At 42.5% G+C, this 19,996-nt stretch overlaps 1 protein-coding gene, 1 non-coding gene and 1 pseudogene across 6 annotated transcripts in view; all 3 read left to right on the plus strand.

Annotated features, from left to right (window-relative positions):
* AKR1D1 (aldo-keto reductase family 1 member D1) overlaps nt 1-3,629 on the plus strand; it is a 115,099-nt gene extending 111,470 nt beyond the window's left edge. For all 4 annotated transcript variants that reach the window (XM_054494891.2, XM_054494894.2, XM_054494892.1 and 1 more), the window contains 2 exons: nt 202-284; nt 3,159-3,629. In XM_054494891.2, the coding sequence (XP_054350866.1) occupies nt 202-284; nt 3,159-3,201 (126 nt within the window). In that variant the 3' untranslated portion in view covers nt 3,202-3,629. The remainder of the gene's footprint in view (nt 1-201; nt 285-3,158) is intronic.
* Nucleotides 3,630-7,239: 3,610 nt separating this feature from the next.
* Nucleotides 7,240-7,343, plus strand: LOC129041847 (small nucleolar RNA U13). The gene has a single exon (XR_008503978.1). It is a non-coding gene; the product is annotated as a small nucleolar RNA U13 (small nucleolar RNA).
* LOC129041596 (protein RCC2-like) overlaps nt 7,338-19,996 on the plus strand; it is a 94,730-nt pseudogene continuing 82,071 nt past the window's right edge. The window contains exons 1-4 of the transcript XR_008503891.1: nt 7,338-7,415; nt 7,830-7,913; nt 8,363-9,308; nt 9,866-10,417. The product of XR_008503891.1 is annotated as a protein RCC2-like (transcript). The remainder of the gene's footprint in view (nt 7,416-7,829; nt 7,914-8,362; nt 9,309-9,865; nt 10,418-19,996) is intronic.

Here is a 19,996-nt window from a genome sequence, read left to right on the forward strand (position 1 = left end):
CCCCAGAAAGACCATCTCAAAAACAAATGGCAGAACAGAGTATCCAGCTCCACCTCAGTGGGTAGCCCCCCAACACCAGCCTGACTCCTCTTAGACATTTGCAGAGATATTCATACATCTTTGAAAGGCTCCCACTGGTGGCCCCACTTTCTGATCCCAAACTTGACCTTCAAAAATGTTCTATTATTTCCGTTATTTCAGATCTTTGACTTTTCTCTCACTGAAGAAGAAATGAAGGACATTGAAGCCTTGAATAAAAATATCCGCTTTGTGCAATTGCTCATGTAAGTTCTGGGGATCATTAATGGGTACTGGCCAGTGGTATTGAATAGTCATGTGTCAAGCAACAAGGCTCATATGAACCCTGACCTATGTCCATAGCACCAGGGCAAAGCACGGTGGGCCACATATTCTGAATGTTAACATGCCTGAGGGAAATACATCCACTACAGGGCTTTCCACAACCCTACAATCTCACTGAAAAGAAGAGCCCTGACATCTGTGACATTACGTGACTTAGGTGAAGGCATGCGGGCTAAGGAACCTTAGGAGAATTAATTCATCATGTACATATGCTAAAACAACAGCAGCACAAATGTTGAAACAACTTATTTATTTATTCCTAAAAATCAAAGTGATGAACAAATTAAAGCAAAGTTATAAAAAAAAATTCTGAGAGAGGCATGATAATGTTGTAGAAAGAGTACTAGATTGAAACCAAGAACTTAGACTTTTAGATAAATACTTTCTTGCCTATAAGATTTTAGTTTCTAGCTCTACCTATTAGCTGACTTCCTACAAGCAAAATTCCATATACTCCTTCAAAATGTCAAGTTCAGCTAACCAACTGAAGTAGCTCTTTATTCTCTAAATATTACAGGCCCTTTAAAAAAGAATATAGTTTTGGCCAGGCGTGGTGGCTCACGCCTATACTTTGGGAGGCCAAGGTGGGCGGATCACCTTAGGTCGGGAGTTAGAGACCAGCCTGGCCAACATGGAGAAACCCCGTCTCTACTAAAAATACAAAAATTATCTGGGTGTGGTGGCACTTGCCTGTAATCCCAGCTACTCAGGAGGCTGAGGCAGGAGAATCGCTTGAACCCAGGAGGCAGAGGTTGCAGTGAGCCGAGATCACGCCATTGCACTCCAGCCGGGGCAACAAGAGAAAAACTCCAACTCAAAAAAAAAAAAAAAAAAGGAAAAAAGAATATAGGTTCTATATATGTGTGTATAGATATACACACACATATACATATATATACTCATATACACACACATACATTTTTTCTTCTTAATCATTCTCTATTAATGTTTCCAGTTCTTCAAATCACCTGAATAGTCATCTTCGTCTTGAATCTTTAAGTGAGCATTCAGAAAATGCTAAGATGATTCATATAGTTTGGACAGTTACTTTATTGATCCCACTGTTTTTCATGGGTCAGAAAGTACACTGACTGGATTAATATTGAATTTCTGAATTAATAAAACAACTTCCTAATGGAAATTTTTCAGGGGGAAAACTGTTTGACATCAAAAGGCACCACCACCCAGCCTCAAGAACAAAAGAGTAACAAAAGAGTAAACATAAACACATAAATAACACTTTCCCAGAACTAACAGTTATAGGTTAATTAATAGCTCTTGAAGATAAATGACTTCTATTGAATCAATAGTATATCATTAAGTTAAGAAGAGAAGCCAGGTGCAGTGTCTCACACCTGTAATTCCAGCACTCTAGGAGGCTAAGATAGGAGAATCACTTGATGCCAGGAGTTCCACACCAGCCTGAACAACATAGCAAGACCCCATCTCTACAAAAAATTTAAAAATAAGCCATCGTGGTGGCATGCACCTGTAGTACTAGCTACTCAGGAGGCTGAGGTGGGAGGATCACTTGGACCCAAGACTTTGAGTGAGCTATGACTACACTCCAGCCTGGTAGACAGAGAAAGGCCCTGTCTCAAAACAAAACAAAAAACAAACAAACAAAAACAGTATAATCAATCCACCAATGTACTAATTGTTTTACAGACAGTTGGTGACATTATTCAGTTTGACATCCGACATATTTAAAAGCAATTCTAGCAACTTAGGGGAAAAAAAATAACTCTTACCAGGAAATAACTAGAAAAATCAACAAGGTGAAACAAGAATTAGGCCCCATTAATAACAAATACTGTATCATTTAGAGATACTGGACCATGATTTTTTTCAGCTTTTATCAAGTTGATTTTTAACATTTGAAAATCTTAATATTTTCCATTTTAATTTACAGGACATGCAGAAAACTAAATCAGGAACACACACATTCCAGACATTTTACAGACCATTTCATCATCGTTATTTAAGAGCTAAATTCACTGCCATCATCATCGTCATAATCATCCAGGAAACTTATTTTGCTACTCATCACCTTTCTAGATCTCAAACTCTTACCACGCAGGAGGTCTAGTGAGAGGGGCAAGTAAAAATGCTAATGAGACTTGGTGTGGTGGCTCACACCCTATAGTCCCAGCACTTTGGGAGGCCAAGACAGGGGGACTGCTTCAGCCCAGGAGTTCAGCTTGGGCAACCGTGGTGGCACATACCTATAATCCCAGCTACTTGGGAGGCTGAGGCAGGAGGCTTGCTTGGGAGCCCAGGAGTTTGAGGCTGCGGTGAGCTATGATCATGCCACTGCACTCCAACCTGAGTAACAGAGTGAGATTCCATCTGTAAAAAAAAAAAGAAGAAAAAAATGCTGATCAGCAGAGGGTGACACTGGTAATAAGAGTTTTGAAGAGAAATGCCTATGTAGTGGATTGGAGAAGGAGGCAGCCAGCATCAAGGGAACAGAAAGGGGGAAGAAGTAGGGAAGAGGCATGTGCACATGACATGCCTAAGACATGATTCACCACTGGGGATTCTGTTCTGAGTAAAATGTTGATAAGGTGGCCACCAACCTTCCCTCAACACACTCACATTCAGGAGGCTGTCCAGAGCTTCAGGAAAAGGTGCTGGCTTGAGGGAAAACAGAAGAGGAGAGTAGGTAAGAAACAGCAGAGGAATGAATAGAAGAGAGGGGTAGTGGTCAGTGAAATTCTCAAAGGATGCTAGTGAAACATACAGCTGTGCAATTTTTGAGTGAACTTTTTTCTGTGGGGGAATTGTTTTGGCAGGTGGCGCGATCATCCTGAATACCCATTTCACGATGAATACTGACTGCAGGGAGTTCCTGAACAGATTTTTCACTCCCATGAGTGCCAAGACGGTGCGATGGGTAGTCCCCTGCATGTGAAAGTGAAGAGGGTTTTACCGTCCTGAGAAGAAATAATGATGGAAACGCGTTTAATGTTTGTGTAGTGTAAGTGACTTTGACTCAGTCACACTGAAGTAAAAATATTAAAATCTGTTGAAATAACACTTAGGAAATTATCAACTAATTTTTTCAGATCAGTATCTTCTAGGTTCCAGACAGAAAAAAATTAGACTTCGGAAAAGACATCAAAGGCAACATATGACAACAAGTAATTCATGAATCTGGGTAGTAGCGCTGGTAATCTGAGTTCTTTAAGGGTTAACAGGACAACAAAGTGCATGTGGCAGCGTGCTGGCAGTGGCCTTGAGGCTTTGGACCATTGGTTATAAAACAGACACAGCCAAGATAAGACCCACACACGCATTATTAACAAGGAAGTGATTTGCTGCACCTTGAGTTGAGAGGGCTACATGTAGAAAAGTCTTAAAATAGAGCTAAACACCATAGTGGTCAACAAAGCCATCATGATGTTTCCATCCAATGTATGTCTGTTTAGTTTTTATCCAACTTGAAGAATGAAAACTTAACTGGATCTCTCTTGCATCCTTAGAGAGCCTGAATCTCAACATGGCTGCTGATCCATACTTACACATCTTACCATCAATCTTGCTTACATTGATTATAGAACCACTATTACGTGAAAAGGCTTGAAACAACCAACATACACAAATAAAACCCTGCCTTGTAAAATAGTAAGAGAAGCCATATATTGGCTTTTCTTCTTAACTTGGGAGATATATTGAAACAAGGTGCTTTATAAGATTATTGTACTTAAGACTTTAATAGTGTTACTTGGATGGCTTATATGAATTTTGAGAATTTTATATGAATTTTGAGAAAGTAGCAAGTTCAAAAGAACTCTGGTAATTTTACTGTATGTACAATTTAAAGAGTAAATAAGATTATTAGGATTCAGCAATAGAGATATATCTATTTTCAATTCAACTACAGAAATAGATTTTATTCATTCACATTAGGTCACTGTCATAGGATGAGAGAGTTCTTCAAAATTATGTTTTCCCAAGATCAGTCTTATAGATAATGTTCAATGACCTCAAGATATATATTTCTGAGAAATTATCATTTTAAAAAATTTGGTCTATACTGATTGTTTTCACTGATTCCAATATTATTACTTATAACACTGACCTCTGGAAAATATTTTGTTCACAAGAAATAATAAAGTATAATGATTTGTTTCATCACATGAATCTCCATTCTGTTTCTAAGGTTGGGGCAGGGGAAGAATCATCTGAAGCCAGTTAAATTAAAAGGACTTTGATTTAATTCCTGCTGTACATTTAGCACTGGGAAGAGAGGAAGGAAAAGGGGGTGCGGTGGCTCATGCCTATAATCCCAGCAATTTGAGAGGCCAAGGCAGGTGGATGACATGAGCCCAGGAGTTCAAGACCAGCCTGGAACAACATGGTGAAACTCCATCTCTACCAAAAAAAAACAAAAAGAAACAAAAAAATTAGCCAGGAATGGTGGCACACACCTGTAGTCCCAGCTACTCAGGAGGCTGCTGTGGGAGGATCACTTGGGTTGGGGAGGCAGAGGTTGCAGTGAGCCAAGATTTTGCCACTGCACTCGAGCCTGGGTGACAGAGTGAGATTCTGTTTCAAAAAAAAGGAAAGAAGGAAGGAAGGGGGAAAGGGAAGGAAGGAAGGAAGGGGAAAAGAAAGGAAGGAAGGAAGGGAGGGAGGAAGGGAGGGAGGGGAAAGAAAAAGAAGGAGGGAAGGAAGGAAGGAAGAAAGGGGAAAGAAAAAGAAGGAGGGAGCCGGGCACAGTGGCTCATGCCTGCAATCCCAGCACTTTGGGAGGCCGAGGCGGGCAGATCACGAGGTCAGGAGATCGAACCCATCCTGGCTAACACGGTGAAACCCCATCTCTACTAAAAATACAAAAAATTAGCTGGGTGTGGTAGCGGGCACCTGTAGTCCCAGCTACTCGGGAGGCTGAGGCAGGAGAATGGCGTGAACCCAGGAGGCGGAGATTGCAGTGAGCTGAGATCGTGCCACCGCACTCCAGCCTGGGCGACAGAGCAAGACTCCGTCTCAAAAAAAAAAGAAAAAGGAGGGAAAGAAAGAAGGAAGGAAGAGAGGGAGGGAGGAAGGAAGGAAGGAAGAAGAAAAAGGGGGTACCATTATTAAAGAGCAGAAACTTGAGTCCTGGTCCCTGTTGTCAAAGTCCTTCAAAATACTTCGAGGGTATTAGTGTGGAGATGAGAATGGAAACAACACCTATCAAAGCATTTTTAAAAGACAGGCGTTGGAAAAGACTCCCAACACTTGTCAGTGAAAAGGTATTCCTAAAAATTGGAGGAGAGAAATCCTCTCTTAGTCATAACAGAGATGGAGAAAAAAGATCTAGAGACAGAAAGTAGGAAGGTCAGGAAAGAACAACAGTCTGATGGAAGCTTCTGCATGTTCCTTCTCCCTCCACTGTCACCCCTCTCAAGCTTCCCATCTGTTATGGGTTGAACTGTGTCCTCTCAAAATTCATATGTTAAAGCTCAGACCCCAGTACCTCAGAATGTGATCTTATATAAAAATAGGGCCAGGTGTGGTGGCTCATGCCTGTAATCTCAGCTATTTGAGAGTCTAAGGTGGAAGGATCACTTGAGGCCAGGAGTTCAAGACCACCCTGGTCAACAGAGTGAGACCTTATCTCTACAAAAATTTTAAAATTAGCTGGATATGGTTGTGTACACATGGCTGGTTGTGCACACACATAGCACCCAGCTACTTGGGTGGCTGAGGCAGGAGGACTGTGTGAGCCCAGGAATTTGAAGCTGAAGTGAGCTATGATCATGCCACTGCACTCTAGCTTGGGTGAAAGAGGAAGACCTCATCTCTTCAAAATAAATAAAATAGGGTCACTGCATATGTAATTAGTTAAGATGAGATCATACTGGGGTAGGGTGGAGTAAGGTGAACCCTAAACCAGTGAGACTGTGTCCTCATAAAAAAGGGAAATTTGGACACAGACAACACACAGGGTGAATGTCATGTGAAGACGAAAACAGAGATCAGGGTGATGCTTCTACAAGGTAAGAAATGACAAAGATTACCAACCACTACAAGAAACTAGGCAAAAGGCATGGAACAGTTTCACCGCAGCCCTCAGAGGGAATCAACATTGCCAACACCTCTATCTCAGACGTCTAGCCTTCAGGACTGTGAAACACTACAGTTCTGTTCTTTAAGCCACCCAGTTTGTGGTACTTAGTTATAGCAGTTTTACAAACGAACACACCATCCCTCAGTAAAGATTTCCTGCCTCTCCAGTTAACATCGGCTGTAAAAATGGCCTTGCCAAATCAATGCTTTGCTGAGCCCAAGTATTGACAACCAATAATCTTGATCTTTTGGGGACTTATGCAACCCCAAAGAGATGTTTGCTAATCCAAATCAATTTTTCTTATCAATGGCCTCTGATCAGCTATGCAGAAACATCCATCAATAGTGATGCAAACTGCCTGAAAAAGGAGAGGAGACCCATGGCATGCCATGCTCACTGGTCCACAGAAACATACCGGGCTGAAGCGGCAAGGACATCCTGCCCCAGTGCACAGAATGTTTCTGGATCTGCAGTGTTTCTTGATAAGACTGTTTCTTGGCCGGGTGCAATGGCTCACGCCTTTAATCCCAGCACTTTGGGAGGCCGAAGCTGGTGGATCATATGAGGTCAGGAGTTCAAGACCAGCCTGACCAACATGGTGAAACCCTGTCTCTACTAAGTACAAAAAAATAATAATAATAAGCTGGGCATGGTGGCATATCCCTGTAATCCCAGCTACTTGGAAGGCTGAGGCAGGGGAATCACTTGAACCTGGGAGGCAGAGGTTGCAGTGAGCCGAGATTGTGCCACTGCACTCCAGCCTGGGCAACACAGTGAAACGCCACTCAACAAAAAAAAAAAAAGGGGAATGTTTCTTGATCTTTTTGTAGTTCATGAGCGTGATGACTGAGTGATCATGTGCACGCGTGAGATGTGCCACCCTTAAACCTTGTTATAACATCAGCACATTACCCACATGAAAGGAAAAAAAACATTTCTTATCCCTGACAGTTCTCCAAGAAGGCCTCCTTCAGGCACTGTCATTCCGTCCACAGTAATGACACAGCACCAGGACAGGCCATTAGAGGGACATAGGCAATGATCCCCTGTCTTCAGCCTTCAACACTTTGAGGTGTGTGCACTCTAAGGCCACAGTCATAGGGATTGACAAAGATGAACAAACTCATATTTCCAAGACTTGGCATTTCTCAGAACTCTCAAAATGTCAGGCTTCTGCTGATAACTTCAATGTCTTCTTCTTGAATCAGAATCCTTCCTGAATCCGAATAGTAGCCTTAATGTTTCTGTGTCTACACATGAAATCCCCAAATTCTCACTTTAGCTTCTTCCACCCAAGTCGCTGCCTCACATTCATGAGAAACAGGATGAGAGGGTGATGCCCAACTAATAGGCTTACTCTCTCATCTAAAGGGCATTTTGGTAAAAGTCTTTTTCTGTTGGGTCATAGCTCCTCCGGCAGGAGCTATCTCCCTGGCTTCCCTGTTTGGATTCTTCAGGATCTCGGCTTGAGCTCCGGCTGCCCTCCCTGGATGTACTAACTGCCTAGCTTGGGGCAAAATTCTCCTTTTGCACAGCACGTGCTTGCCTGATTCAGCTCAAAGCAGATCAGACTTTCTTAATAAGGCCACATTCTCTTCCCTCTTTGCCTTCTGCACTCCAGGCTTGAACCAAAACTTGGTTCCTTTATGAAGGACTTCACGAAGGTCACAGGAAGCATCCAGCACAATCTTCTAACTCAGCACCAAAGCCTGAGCCTTGGCAGACACATGGTCCAAGTTCCAAAATATAAGTTACACTTTAAGTGAATCTGGTGAATGGGCTGGAGCCTTGGTCTGGTAGGGAGTGCTGGGGAGTGCTGGGGACGAGAGGAAGGGACGGGGTTGTTGGGGGAAAGCCCTCTTATCCGTCTTTTTTTTTTTTTTTTTTTTTAACAGTTACTTCTCTTCCTTTTTCTCTCTGGTTTCTCCTAACTCCAACCAGCAGAGACAAGCCCAGGATGAAGACTGGGCAGTAGCCTGGAAGGAACCGGGCTTCGGTAACCACAGGGGCCTCAGGCGGCCCGGGAAGCGCGGAGATCCCAGCGTGCGGGCAGGAAGCCCAAGCGCTGTGGCCGCTCCATGGAGCCCTGGCGCAGGCAAGGACACAGCGTGGCTGGCTGCGTATGTGAACAAGGTGCCTGGAGGGGCCGCGGTCGTCGCGGAGCCTGAGCACACCAAGGAGCGCATCAGACTTCAAGGGTCGAAGTGCAAGGGGGCAGCTTTTGATTTCAGGGTCAACCAACTAGGACTCGATGGGTGGAAAAGAAGTGCCTAAACAGCAAGCTGCTTACTGCAATCTCGGTCAGAATTTGTGGGGGCCCCACAGATGTGGGTGCCTGGCGGGGTCCTGGCGCAGACAGCGGTCTCGGGTTTGTGTGCTGCACACAGTATCCTCATCACCACACAATGGAAGCTGCGGAGCTGGGGTCAAAATGAGAAGGGGCAGCTGGGACCTGGCGACACGAAGAGAATGGAAGCCCCCAGAATCATTGCGGGTCTCTGCCTGGAAGTGAGTGTGTAGGCAGCGTGTGGGCGGAACCTCACCTGGGCCTTGACGGAAACGGGCTCTGTGTTTGCGTTTGGGGAGAACAAGATGGGGCAGCTCAGTCTCAGCAACCACGCAGGAGCATCCCCAGCACCGCACAGATCATGTGCGGGCAGCCAATTACCAGAATGGCCAGTGGAAATGAATTTTGTATAACGGGCGGCAAAGGAGACCTCTGTTCCTTCGTGTGCCCTCGATGTGGTCAGCTGGGACCCAGGCACAGTGAATAGTGTAAGGCTGCGAGCTGGTGCCGGTGCCACGATGAGTGGCCCACCTTCACTGAGAATGAAAGATGGGCAGATTCTGCCTGTACCAAAGGTGGTTGTGAGACCCCCAGAGCAGGGCAGGGACCCCTCCCCATTTTCCTTACATGCTGTACTGACTAAAGCTACATCAAACTTGCAGCCACGCAACCACAAACGTTTCCTTTCACAAAAATAGACCAATCAAATCTGAGACAGAGTACTCTGAGCACAAGCATCTTGGCTAACAGTGGGCACTTTGCAAAAGATGCTCCCCAATGCACTTGCCCAGTAATGTCCTAGCCTGTCCTAACCTGGTCTTTGCTTCATTTCAGTAGTAAAAATCACACCCCTGGGTAGAGATTTAAGATGCTAATGAGACATGCATCACATGAAGAAGCATGTCCAGAGACTGCATAGGTGCAACTGCCAGACCACCCTAAACATGCAATGTCACATGGAGGAGCTCCAAAGCAAATGAAACCCCAAACTAACCTGCTGTCAGAGAGCTAGCTGCAGGTCTCTTCCTGTTGCTACCTCCCCTTCTGCTCAAGCTGAGAGCTCTAATAAACTGCCTTGCTCAAACCCATCTCAGATTCTTGGTCTATTTCTATTTACTGAGGGTCAAGAACCCACCAGCCAGTAACAGTTGTGTAAGACGTGGCCTGTGATGCTAACCACACATTAATTTTGGACTCCAAGAAATAAGTCTTCTCCTGGGGCTTTGGTGGCTATGGTTGGCTGGGCCACTCGGAGCAGAAGGATGAGATGGTCCCTGCTTGGTGAAGTTGGAGTCTGACTTCCTTGGGTGTGGGGCATCCCAGATCCATGTTGGTTACACCTGCTCCTTTGCTGTCTGTGAAGTTGGTAGTCTCTTTTTCTGGGGAGCCCAATATCTCCCATGAATCTTCCACGTACCTGAAAGCAGTGCAGGACCTCTGCAGCTGCAGAATCCGGAGCCTGGCTTGTGGGAAGAGGAGCATCATTGTGGCCGCCAATGAGAGCACCATCAGCTGGGGGCCATAACCAACCTTTAGGTAATTGGGATTCAGGGACCATGAGCCCAAGTCTTCCACTGCAGCCCAAGAGGTGAAGACTCTGGATGGCATCTTTTCAAAGCAGGTCTCCATAGGCTACTCACACTCCTTGATGATAGCACGAGATGAAAGTGAGACCAGGAAAGAGAAGATCAAGAAACTGCTAGAGCCGGGTGCGGTGGCTCACCTGTAATCCCAACACTTTGGGAGGCCGAGGCAGGTGGATCATCTGAGGTCAGGAGTTCGAGACAAGCCTAGCTAACATGGTGAAACCCCCTTTCTACTAAAAATACAAACAAACAGCTGGGCGTGGTGGCACATGCCTGTAATTCCAGCTAATCGGGAGGCTGAGGCAGGAGAACGGCTTGAACCCGGGAGGTGGAGGTTGCAGTGAGCCGAGATCACGCCATTGCACTCCAGTTTGGGGAACAAGAGTGAAACTCCAACTCAAAAAAAAAAAAGAAAGAAGAAAAAAGAAAAGAAAGAAACTGCTAGAATACAACCCCTGAACCCTTTGATGCTCCTGGGGACTCCTGCAACTCCACGTGTCTCCCAGAAGCTGTCATTTCCTGTGCACTGGGAGGTGAAGTCAAACAAGGAACTTTAAAAAGCAAAAGTTAGCCAAAGGTGCATTTTTGTTAGACTCCCTGAGGTTCCATTTTTACAAGGGATCCAATGTTAATTATCCTTTTCTGCATACTTTTAAAAGTCTGTTTTTTTTCTCTTTATGTTTAATTAAAATATTTGCTCATATTTGGAAAAAATATGAGTTGAACCTCGTATTTAAAAAATATGAGTTTTTATAAAATAGTGGAAAAGACATCCAGACTCCCAGTGAGGACTGTGTTTCTCATTATGCTTCACCCAAATTAACTCAGTCGATTCTAACTTTCAGGAGTATTCACTTGTTATGCCCCACTTCCACATAGCAATTTTTCCATCAGGATGTTATTAGTTCCTAGTAACAGAAATGCAATTCAGACTAATTTAAGCAGAAATAGTGAATTCACTTTGTCACAGAACTGGAAACAAAGAAGTGCAGGGGTAAAGTGGCTGTAAGCAGCTAGAACTAGGGCTCATACAGTGTGTTTACAACTTGTGACTGTTTTTCCCCCTCGCTTGGACTAGCTGTCTCCAGACAGCAGGCATGATGGCTCTCAGCAACACTCTCCTTCTCTCAGATTAGGAACCCAGAAGAGAGTGAGAGTCTTTGGTAATAGCTCTGTCAAGGAAGTAATCCTGGGAAGAACTCTGATTGGCCAACATGCATCATGCTGGAACCAATGGTGATGGCCTGGGGCAGACTGAGTGGAAGGGCCTGAGACATAAACTCATCCCTGTGCAGAGAAGAAGAAAGAGAGGAATGAGAGAGACAGCGGGAGGGGGAAGGAAAGGCAAGAGGGTAGGAGTGAGTGGAACAAGAGGAGCGCTAAGGAGAAAGGAATCATAAGGAACTACAATCCTGCCTGAATCACCAGGAATAGGTTGCCCCAAGAAGCAGACAAAATAAGAGATGTCTGCAACAGGGATTTTCAGGGCGTGGAGATAAATAAAATTTAAAAGCTATTGGAACTCCCACCCCCAAGAACACATTAAGCCCTGAGTGAGATGTGACTATGATCTGAGTCACACATGGTTACAACTTCCGTTCTCAGATAGATTAACTCACTTTCTTATTTTTCTTGTTCTGCACAATGACTAGAGAGAATTCAACTACATCACAGATAAATGCCTCCTGCCTTCTTTATTAATGGCCCTGGTCATAGATTCACTTCCCCTTTGCTGCCTCACTTTGCTTAGACCAGATGACAAAAAACGCATGACTATTACACCCCCTGTAAAAAGTGTAAATGTCCCCTTCCCAAAAGGAAACACTGCCTGTAACCAATCAAATTGCTGTAACGATGCACCAACCTTGTGTAAATAGTGTTGTAATCACACCAAAATCTCTGTCTCTGTCTAAATAAATGAAATCTTAACTTCCCTACTTCAAAATGCTGACTCCATTCCTTTGGAGTTGGTATTTCTGGGTAGTCCATCCTCACTCTTTGAGCTTGAATAAACTCTCTTTAAATTAGATTCTGAACCTTTTGATTATTTTAGGTTGACAGGAGTTTTGGAGTACTAGGTTTTAGCTTTCTGCTTCCCTCACTTCAGATTCCCAAAAAAATGATATAGTAGAAATCTCTATCAGTGCTGAAAATTAAGAAGGTTGCTGCCTATCAGAGGGTGTAAATGAGAAGAAACTGTCAAAGTATAATTTTTAAAAATCAGGCCGGGCACGGTGGCTCACGCCTGTAATCCCAGCACTTTGGGAGGCCGAGGTGGGCAGATCACCTGAGGTTGGGAGTTCAAGACCAGCCTGACCAACATGGAGAAACCCCGTTTCTACTAAAAATACAAAATTATCCAGGCATGGTGGCGCATGCCTATAATCCCAGCTACTCAGGAAGGCTGAGTCAGGAGAATTACTTAAACCCGGGAAGCGAAGGTTGTGGTGAGCCGAGATTGCACCATTGCACCCCAAGCCTGGGCAATAAGAGCAAAGCTCTGTCTCAAAAAAAAAAAAAAAAAAAAAATCAAAAATATGATTCTTATGTAAATACAAAATGAGTACATACCAGTGTTTTAATTATCTCATTAATGATGGAAATGGAAAAATGGTAAGAGAACTACCAAGAGAACTGGAGAAAGTAAAATATTTCAGCAGCTGAAAGAAAGGATGCTTGGATCAAATTGCTCATTTAGCTCCAAACCAGTTTAGCCTTCTGAAAGGCAATACAACTATATAACTTTTGAGTTTATCTTTTCTACCAGATTTAATAATTTACATCTCTATAATAAAAGATCCATTTGCACTGTTATTGGACAAGAATCATTTTCATCACTACCAGCTTTCTGTTAGTCAACAACTACTCTTACAAAATTGTAAATTACCCTATTAAACAATTCACTCAGCTGATCTGGGAAATCCAAACCCTGCACCTTCCAAAGAAAGGTCTGGCCATTAACCACTTATTGGGAGATAACCTCTAAGCCCTTGGAATGTCATTCCTGAGAAGAATGTCTTTGCTTATCTGGGGCTTTGGGCTACACTAGACAGTTTATGCTAACAATGTGATTTATTAAGGGGGGTGGGGAGGGAGGTGGCTACATGATGTCAGTTTGACTCCAAAGGGCTAGAGACTGAGTAACTAAGGTCAGCTATGTGGGCACTCCAAGCCTATATGACTGACCCCCAATAAAAACCCTGGATCTAGGGCTGGGCGCGGTGGCTCACGCCTGTAATCCCAGCACTTTGGGAGGCCGAAGCGGGCAGATCACAAGGTCAGGAGATTGAGACCATCCGGGCTAACATGGTGAAACCCTGTCTTTACTAAAAATACAAAAAATTAGCCGGGCGTGGTGGCGGGCGCCTGTAGTCCCAGCTACTCAGGAGGCTAAGGCAGGAGAATGGTGTGAATCCGGGAGGCAGAGCTTGCAGTGAGCCAAGATCATGCCACTGCACTCCATCCTGGGCAACAGAGCGAGACTCCGTCTCAAACAACAACAACAACAACAAAACCCTGGTCTCAAAGTTTAGATAAGTTTCCCTGGTTGACAATACTACTTATGTGTTGTCACACATCACTGCTGGAAAAGTTAAGCACTATCGATACAACTCCACTGAGAGAGAACAAGTAGAAATTTGTGCCTGGTCTCTCTCTTGGACTCTCCCATATTGTCCTTTTACCTTGGATAATAAATCTAAATTCTTTTTCTATAATAAACCATAACTATTAGTAGAACAGCTTTTCTGAGTTCTGTGGTTCCTTCCAGCAAATTATTGAACCTGAGGGTGGTCTTAGGAACCTCATACCACAAATAATTAACAGCAAATCAAAAAAAGTTACAAAGTTTCCCCTGGGGGAAATCAGTCCTTGAGGAAGCCTGCTAGACAATCCCCACAACAACACTGAAAGTCAACATTCATTTTTTTCATCCACTTTCAAATTTTAGATAATTTTTCTTAATGTATCTTAGAGAAAATACAAAGTTTTATACTTTAATGAGTTGTGGCAGGAATACAATAATACCTTTAATGTCATGATAGGCCCTTACCTACTCTACAAATTTGTGGTAACAAAGTATATTGAAAACTACATGAATCACCCTGATGCCCACAGAAAATAGATGACTGTGCTCACTGAGCACTACTGAATTCACATCCCTTGATAAAGAATTTTGCCTTCATATTAAACTATTTGTAATTTATGTTGTTATACATATGAGTATCTATAAATACACACACTCACAGTAAGGTACATAAAGTACACTAATCTGAAATGTACAGCTCAGTGATATTTTTTACATATATACACACCTGTATTATTCCATTCTTGCATTGCTATAAAGAAATACCTGAGATGGGGTAATTTATAAAGAAAAGAGGTTTAATTGGCTCACAGTTCCACAGGCTGTACCGGAAGAATGATGCTGGCCATCTGCTCAGCTTCTGGGGAGGCCTCAGGAAACTTACAATCATGGTGGGAGGTGAAGGAGAAGCAGGTTCATCTTACATGGCCCAAGCAGGAGCAAGGGAGTGCAGTGGGGGTTGGGGAGACGCCTCACACTTCTAAACAACCAGATTTCATTAGAACTCTTATCAAGAGAATAGCACCAAGGGAATGATGCTAAACCAATCATGAAGGATCCACCCCTATGCCCCAATCACCTCCCACCAGGCCCCACCTCCAACACTGGGGATTACAATTTGACATGAGATTTGGGTGGAGACACAGATCCAAACCAAATCATTCTGCCCCTGGCCCCTCCCAAATCTCATGTCCTTCTCACATTTCAAAATACAATCATGCCCTCCCAACAGTCCCTCAAAGTCTTAACTCATTCCGGCATTAACTCAAAAGTCCACAGTCTCATCCAAGACAAAGCAAGTCCCTTCCACCTACGAGCCTGTAAAATAAAAAACAAGTTAGTCACTCCCAATATAGGCATTGGGTAAATACTCCTGTTCCATAAGGGAGAAATTGGCCAAAATAAAGGGACCACAGGCCCCATGTAAGTCCAAAACCCAGCAGGGCAGTCATTACATCTTAAAGCCCCAAAATAATCTCCTTTGACTCCATGTCTCACATCCAAGATACACTGGTGGAAGGGGTCCCCCAAAGCCTTGTGCAGCTCCACCCCTGTGACTTTGCAGAGTTCATCCCTTTCAGCTGCTCTCAAGGGCTGGCATTGAGTGCCTGAAGCTTTTCCAGGCTCAGGGTGCGAGCTGTCCGTAGCTCTACTATTCAGAGGTCTGGAGAATGGTGGCCTTCTTCTCACAGCTCCACTAGGCAATGCCCCAGTGGGGACTCTGTGGGGGCTCCAACCCCACATTTCTCCTCTGCACTGCCCTAGTAGACATTCTCCATGAGGGCTATGCCTCTGCAACAGGCTTCTGTCTGGACATCAAGGCTTTTCTATGCATCCTCTGAAGTCTAGGCAGAAGCTCCCAAGACTCAACTCTTATATTCTGTGCATCTGAAGGCTTAACGCCACATGGAAGTCACCAAGGCTTACAGCTTGCACCCTCTGAAGCAGAGGCCCAAGCTGTTCCTGGTCCCCTTTGATCCATGGCTGGAGCTGGAGTGACTGGGATGGAGGGAGCAGTGTCCCAAGGTTGTACAGGGTAGTGGGGCCCAGGGCCTGTCCCACAAAACCATTCAGTCCTGCTATGCCTCTGGGCCTGTGATGGAAGGGGCTGCCAAAGTCTCTGAAATGCCTTCAAGACCTCTTGTCCATTGTCTTGGCTGTTAGTACTTGGCTCCTCTTTACTTATGCAAACTTCTGCAGCCTGCTTGAATTCTTCCCCTGAAAAATGGGTTTTTCTTTTCTGCCACATGGCCAGTCTGCAGGTTTTCCAAACTTTTATGCTGTGCTTGCATTTTAAATATAAGTTCCAGTTTCAGATCATTTCTTTGCTCATGCAAATGAGCATAAGTGGTTAGAAGCAGCCAAACCACATCTTGAATACTTTGCTGCTTAGAAATTTCTTCCACCAGATACCCTAAATCATCACTCTCAAGTTCAAAGTTCCACAGATCCCTAGAGCAGGGGCAAAATGCAGCCAGACATTTTGCTAAAGCATAGCAAAAGTGACCATTACCCCAGTTCCCAATACATTCTTCATTTCCATATGAGACCTCCTCAGCCTGGACTTCATTGTTCATATCACTATCAGCCTTTTGGTCACAAGAATTTAACAAGTCTCTAGGAAGTGCCAAATTTTTCCTCACCTTCCTGTCTTCTTCTGAGCCCTCCACACTCTTCCAACCTCTGCCCATTACCCAGTTCCAAAGTCACTTCCACATTTTCAGGTATCTTTATAGCAATGCTCCACTCTTCAGTACCAATTTTTGTATTAGTTCATTCATGTACTGTTATAAAGAAATACCTGAGACTGGTAATTTATAAAGAAAAGAGGTTTAATTGGCTCATGGTTCCAGACGCTGTACAGGAAACATGATGCAGGCTATCTGCTTAGCTTCTAGGGAGGCCTCAGGAGACTTACAATCATGGCAAAACACAAAGGAGAAACAGGCTCATCTTATACAGCCAAAGCAGGAACAAGAGAGGGCAGGAGAGAGGTGCTACATACTTTTAAACAACAGGATTTCATGAGAACTCTATCACTAGAATAGCCCCATGGGGGTGGTACTAAGCCATTCATGAAGGATCCACCCCTTTGTGATCCAATTACCTCTTACCAGGTCTCCCCTTTAACATTGGGGATTACAATTAGACATGAGATTTGCAGGGGGACACAGATCCAAACCGTACTAATACCCATGCCACTGATACCCAGATCAAGAGATAAAATATTTCCAGCACTCCAGGAGGTTCTCACCTGCTTCTCAATTCATATCCTCCTTCCAGAGAAACCAGTATTATGACTTCTCTTATTTGTGGCATTTACTAACTTTCTTAGCAAAGAAACTTCAGTTTTGTTTAGTTCCCAGTGATTGCAAAGTTGCATATCCTGAAGATTATTGGAAAACGACATGAGGGCTAGATTCTGTTATTTATAGACTTCTTTATGCAAAAATAATTTGAGCTTAGTCATGTCTTTATACAAGTAATGTATTTTTGTTTTATTTTTATAATATATATCAGAAGAAAAGGGCCAGACATGATGTTCATGCCTGTAATCCCAACACTTTGGGAGGCCGAGGCAGGAGAACCACTTGAGGCCAGGAGTTCAAGACCAGCACAACATTGTGAGATCTCACCTACACAAAAGAAGAAGAAGAATCTGAGACTTAGTTTGAATGTTTTGTTTCTTTGTTGCCTTTTGTCTAAAAACTTATTTACTAAAGATTTAGACCAAAATTTGTAATTACTATGTTTATAAATAATAAACTAAGACTGGAAACTATAGACATACAATCCCCTAGGTATAGTTATGTAATCTTTTAGTTAATCTAAACTTGATTTCATCACTAAACTTGGCTATATCTCAAATCATTTTTTAAATATTTTCTTTTTTTTTCTTCAATTGTTCTTATTGGAGATTTTCTCTGTTTCAGAAATCTCTGCCTAGCATTATTCGTGTGTGGCTTAGAATCCACAGGTGGCTTTTTTTCCTATATTTTTAGCTTTCTTCAGGTATAACTGACATATAAAAATTGTATATGTTCAAGGTATATAATGTGATATTTTGATATACCTATACATTGTGAAATGATTTGCACAATTAAGCTAATTAACATATCCATCATCTCACATAGTTACCTTTTCCTTTGATTTTTCTTTTGTGTGTGTGTGTGGTGAGAATACTCAAGATCTGTCTTAGCAAATTTCAAGTATACAATACAGTATTATTGACCATAATCACCATACCATACATTAGGTCTCCAGAACTTATTCATCTTCTAACTGCAAGGTTGTATCCTTTGACCAACATCTCCTCATTTCTCCCCTACCTCAACCCTGTTACTATCCTTCTATTCTTTGTTTCTATGGGTTCAACTATTTTAGATTCCACATGTAAGTATTCATCTTCTTATATCTGACATTTAATTAGCAAAATCTCCTCCGGATTCATCCATGTTGTTGCAAAAGGTAGGATTTCTTTCTTTGTTCAGGCTGAATAATTGTTTGTTATAATAAGTGTGTGTATGTATACTTGATATATATATCAAGTATAAATATATATTTGGTCTCTGTCCCTGGTTCCTGGCACACAGCTGCTAAAATCCTTGGAATCTACAAAGTGATATGTCTTTTTGTATGCTAATGAGATGGCTGATCACTGAGTACTCCTAGATAACCACAGGATAGTTGCCAGGGGTGCCAACTATGTGATTGGAGGGTTGAAACTTTCAGCCCCACCCCCACCTCTAGGAAGGGGTGAGGGGTTGAAGGTTGATTTGGTCATCAAAGACCAATCATACCTACCTAATTAAGCATGTGTCTATTATACATATATATGTATAATTTACTTGTCCATTCACCCACTGACAGACATTTAGATTGTTTCTGTATCTTGGCTATCATGAATAATGCTGCGGCAATGAACATGGGAGTCCAGACATCCACCTCTTCAAGATCCTCATTTTGGTTCTTTTGGATATACCCAAAAGTGGGATTGCTGCATCATGTGGTAGTTTTATTTTTAATTTTTTGAGCACCCTTTATAGTGTTTCCCATAGTGGCTGCACCATTTCACATTCCCACCAATAGTGTACAAGAGTTCCAGTTTCTCCACATTCTTGCCAATACTTGATATCTTTCATGGTTTTGATAATTGCCATTTATTGCCTTTTTCTGTTGAGTATTTGTATGTCTTCCTTGGAAAAATGTCTGTTCAGGTTCTTTGCTCATTTTAAAATCAGGTTGTTTTTCTACTACTGAGTTGTAAGAGTTCCTTATATATTTTGGATATAAACTCCTTATAGGATCTATGGTTTGTGTATATTATCTCTCATTCTGTGGGCTGACTTTTCATTTTGCTGATTGTTTCCTTTGCTTTGCAGAAACTTTTTACTTTGATATAATCCTGCCTGCTTATTTTTGCTTTTGTTGCTTGTGCTTTTGGTGTCATTGACAAGACCTCTGTCATAGAGCTTTTCCCCTATATTTTCTTTTAGGAATTTTATGATTTCAGATCTTCCATTTAAATCTTTAATCAAGTTTGAGTTGATTTTTGTGCATGGTGTAAGACAAGAATCCAATTTCATTTTTTTGTTTGTTTTTGAATGTGGATATCCAATTTTCCCGACATCATTCACTGAAGAGACTATTCTCTCTGCATTGTATATTCTTGGCATCTTTGTTGAAGATTACTTGATCATATATGTATTAGTTTATTTATTGGTTTCCTATTACATCCCATTGGTTTATGTGTGTTTGTTTTTATGTTTGTATTATATTGCTTTGGTTACTATCACTTTGTAATGAAATTTGAAATCAGAACACAAAGCCTGCAGCTTTGTTCTTCTTGTTCAAGATTGCTTTATCTATTCAGGGTCTCTTGAGGTGACATATAAATGTTATGATTTTTTTTCTATTTCCATGAAAAATGACATTGGCATTTTCATAGGAATTGCATTAAATCTACAGATCACTTTCAGTAATATAGACAAGTTTCCAATATTGATTCTTCTGATCCATAAATATGAAATATCTATTTATTTGTGTCTTCTTCAATTTTATTCATTAATTCATTATGTTTCATAGTTTTCAGTATACAGATACTTCACCTTTTTGGT

Source organism: Pongo pygmaeus, chromosome 6 (assembly GCF_028885625.2).
Source record: "Pongo pygmaeus isolate AG05252 chromosome 6, NHGRI_mPonPyg2-v2.0_pri, whole genome shotgun sequence".
NCBI lineage: Eukaryota > Metazoa > Chordata > Mammalia > Primates > Hominidae > Pongo > Pongo pygmaeus.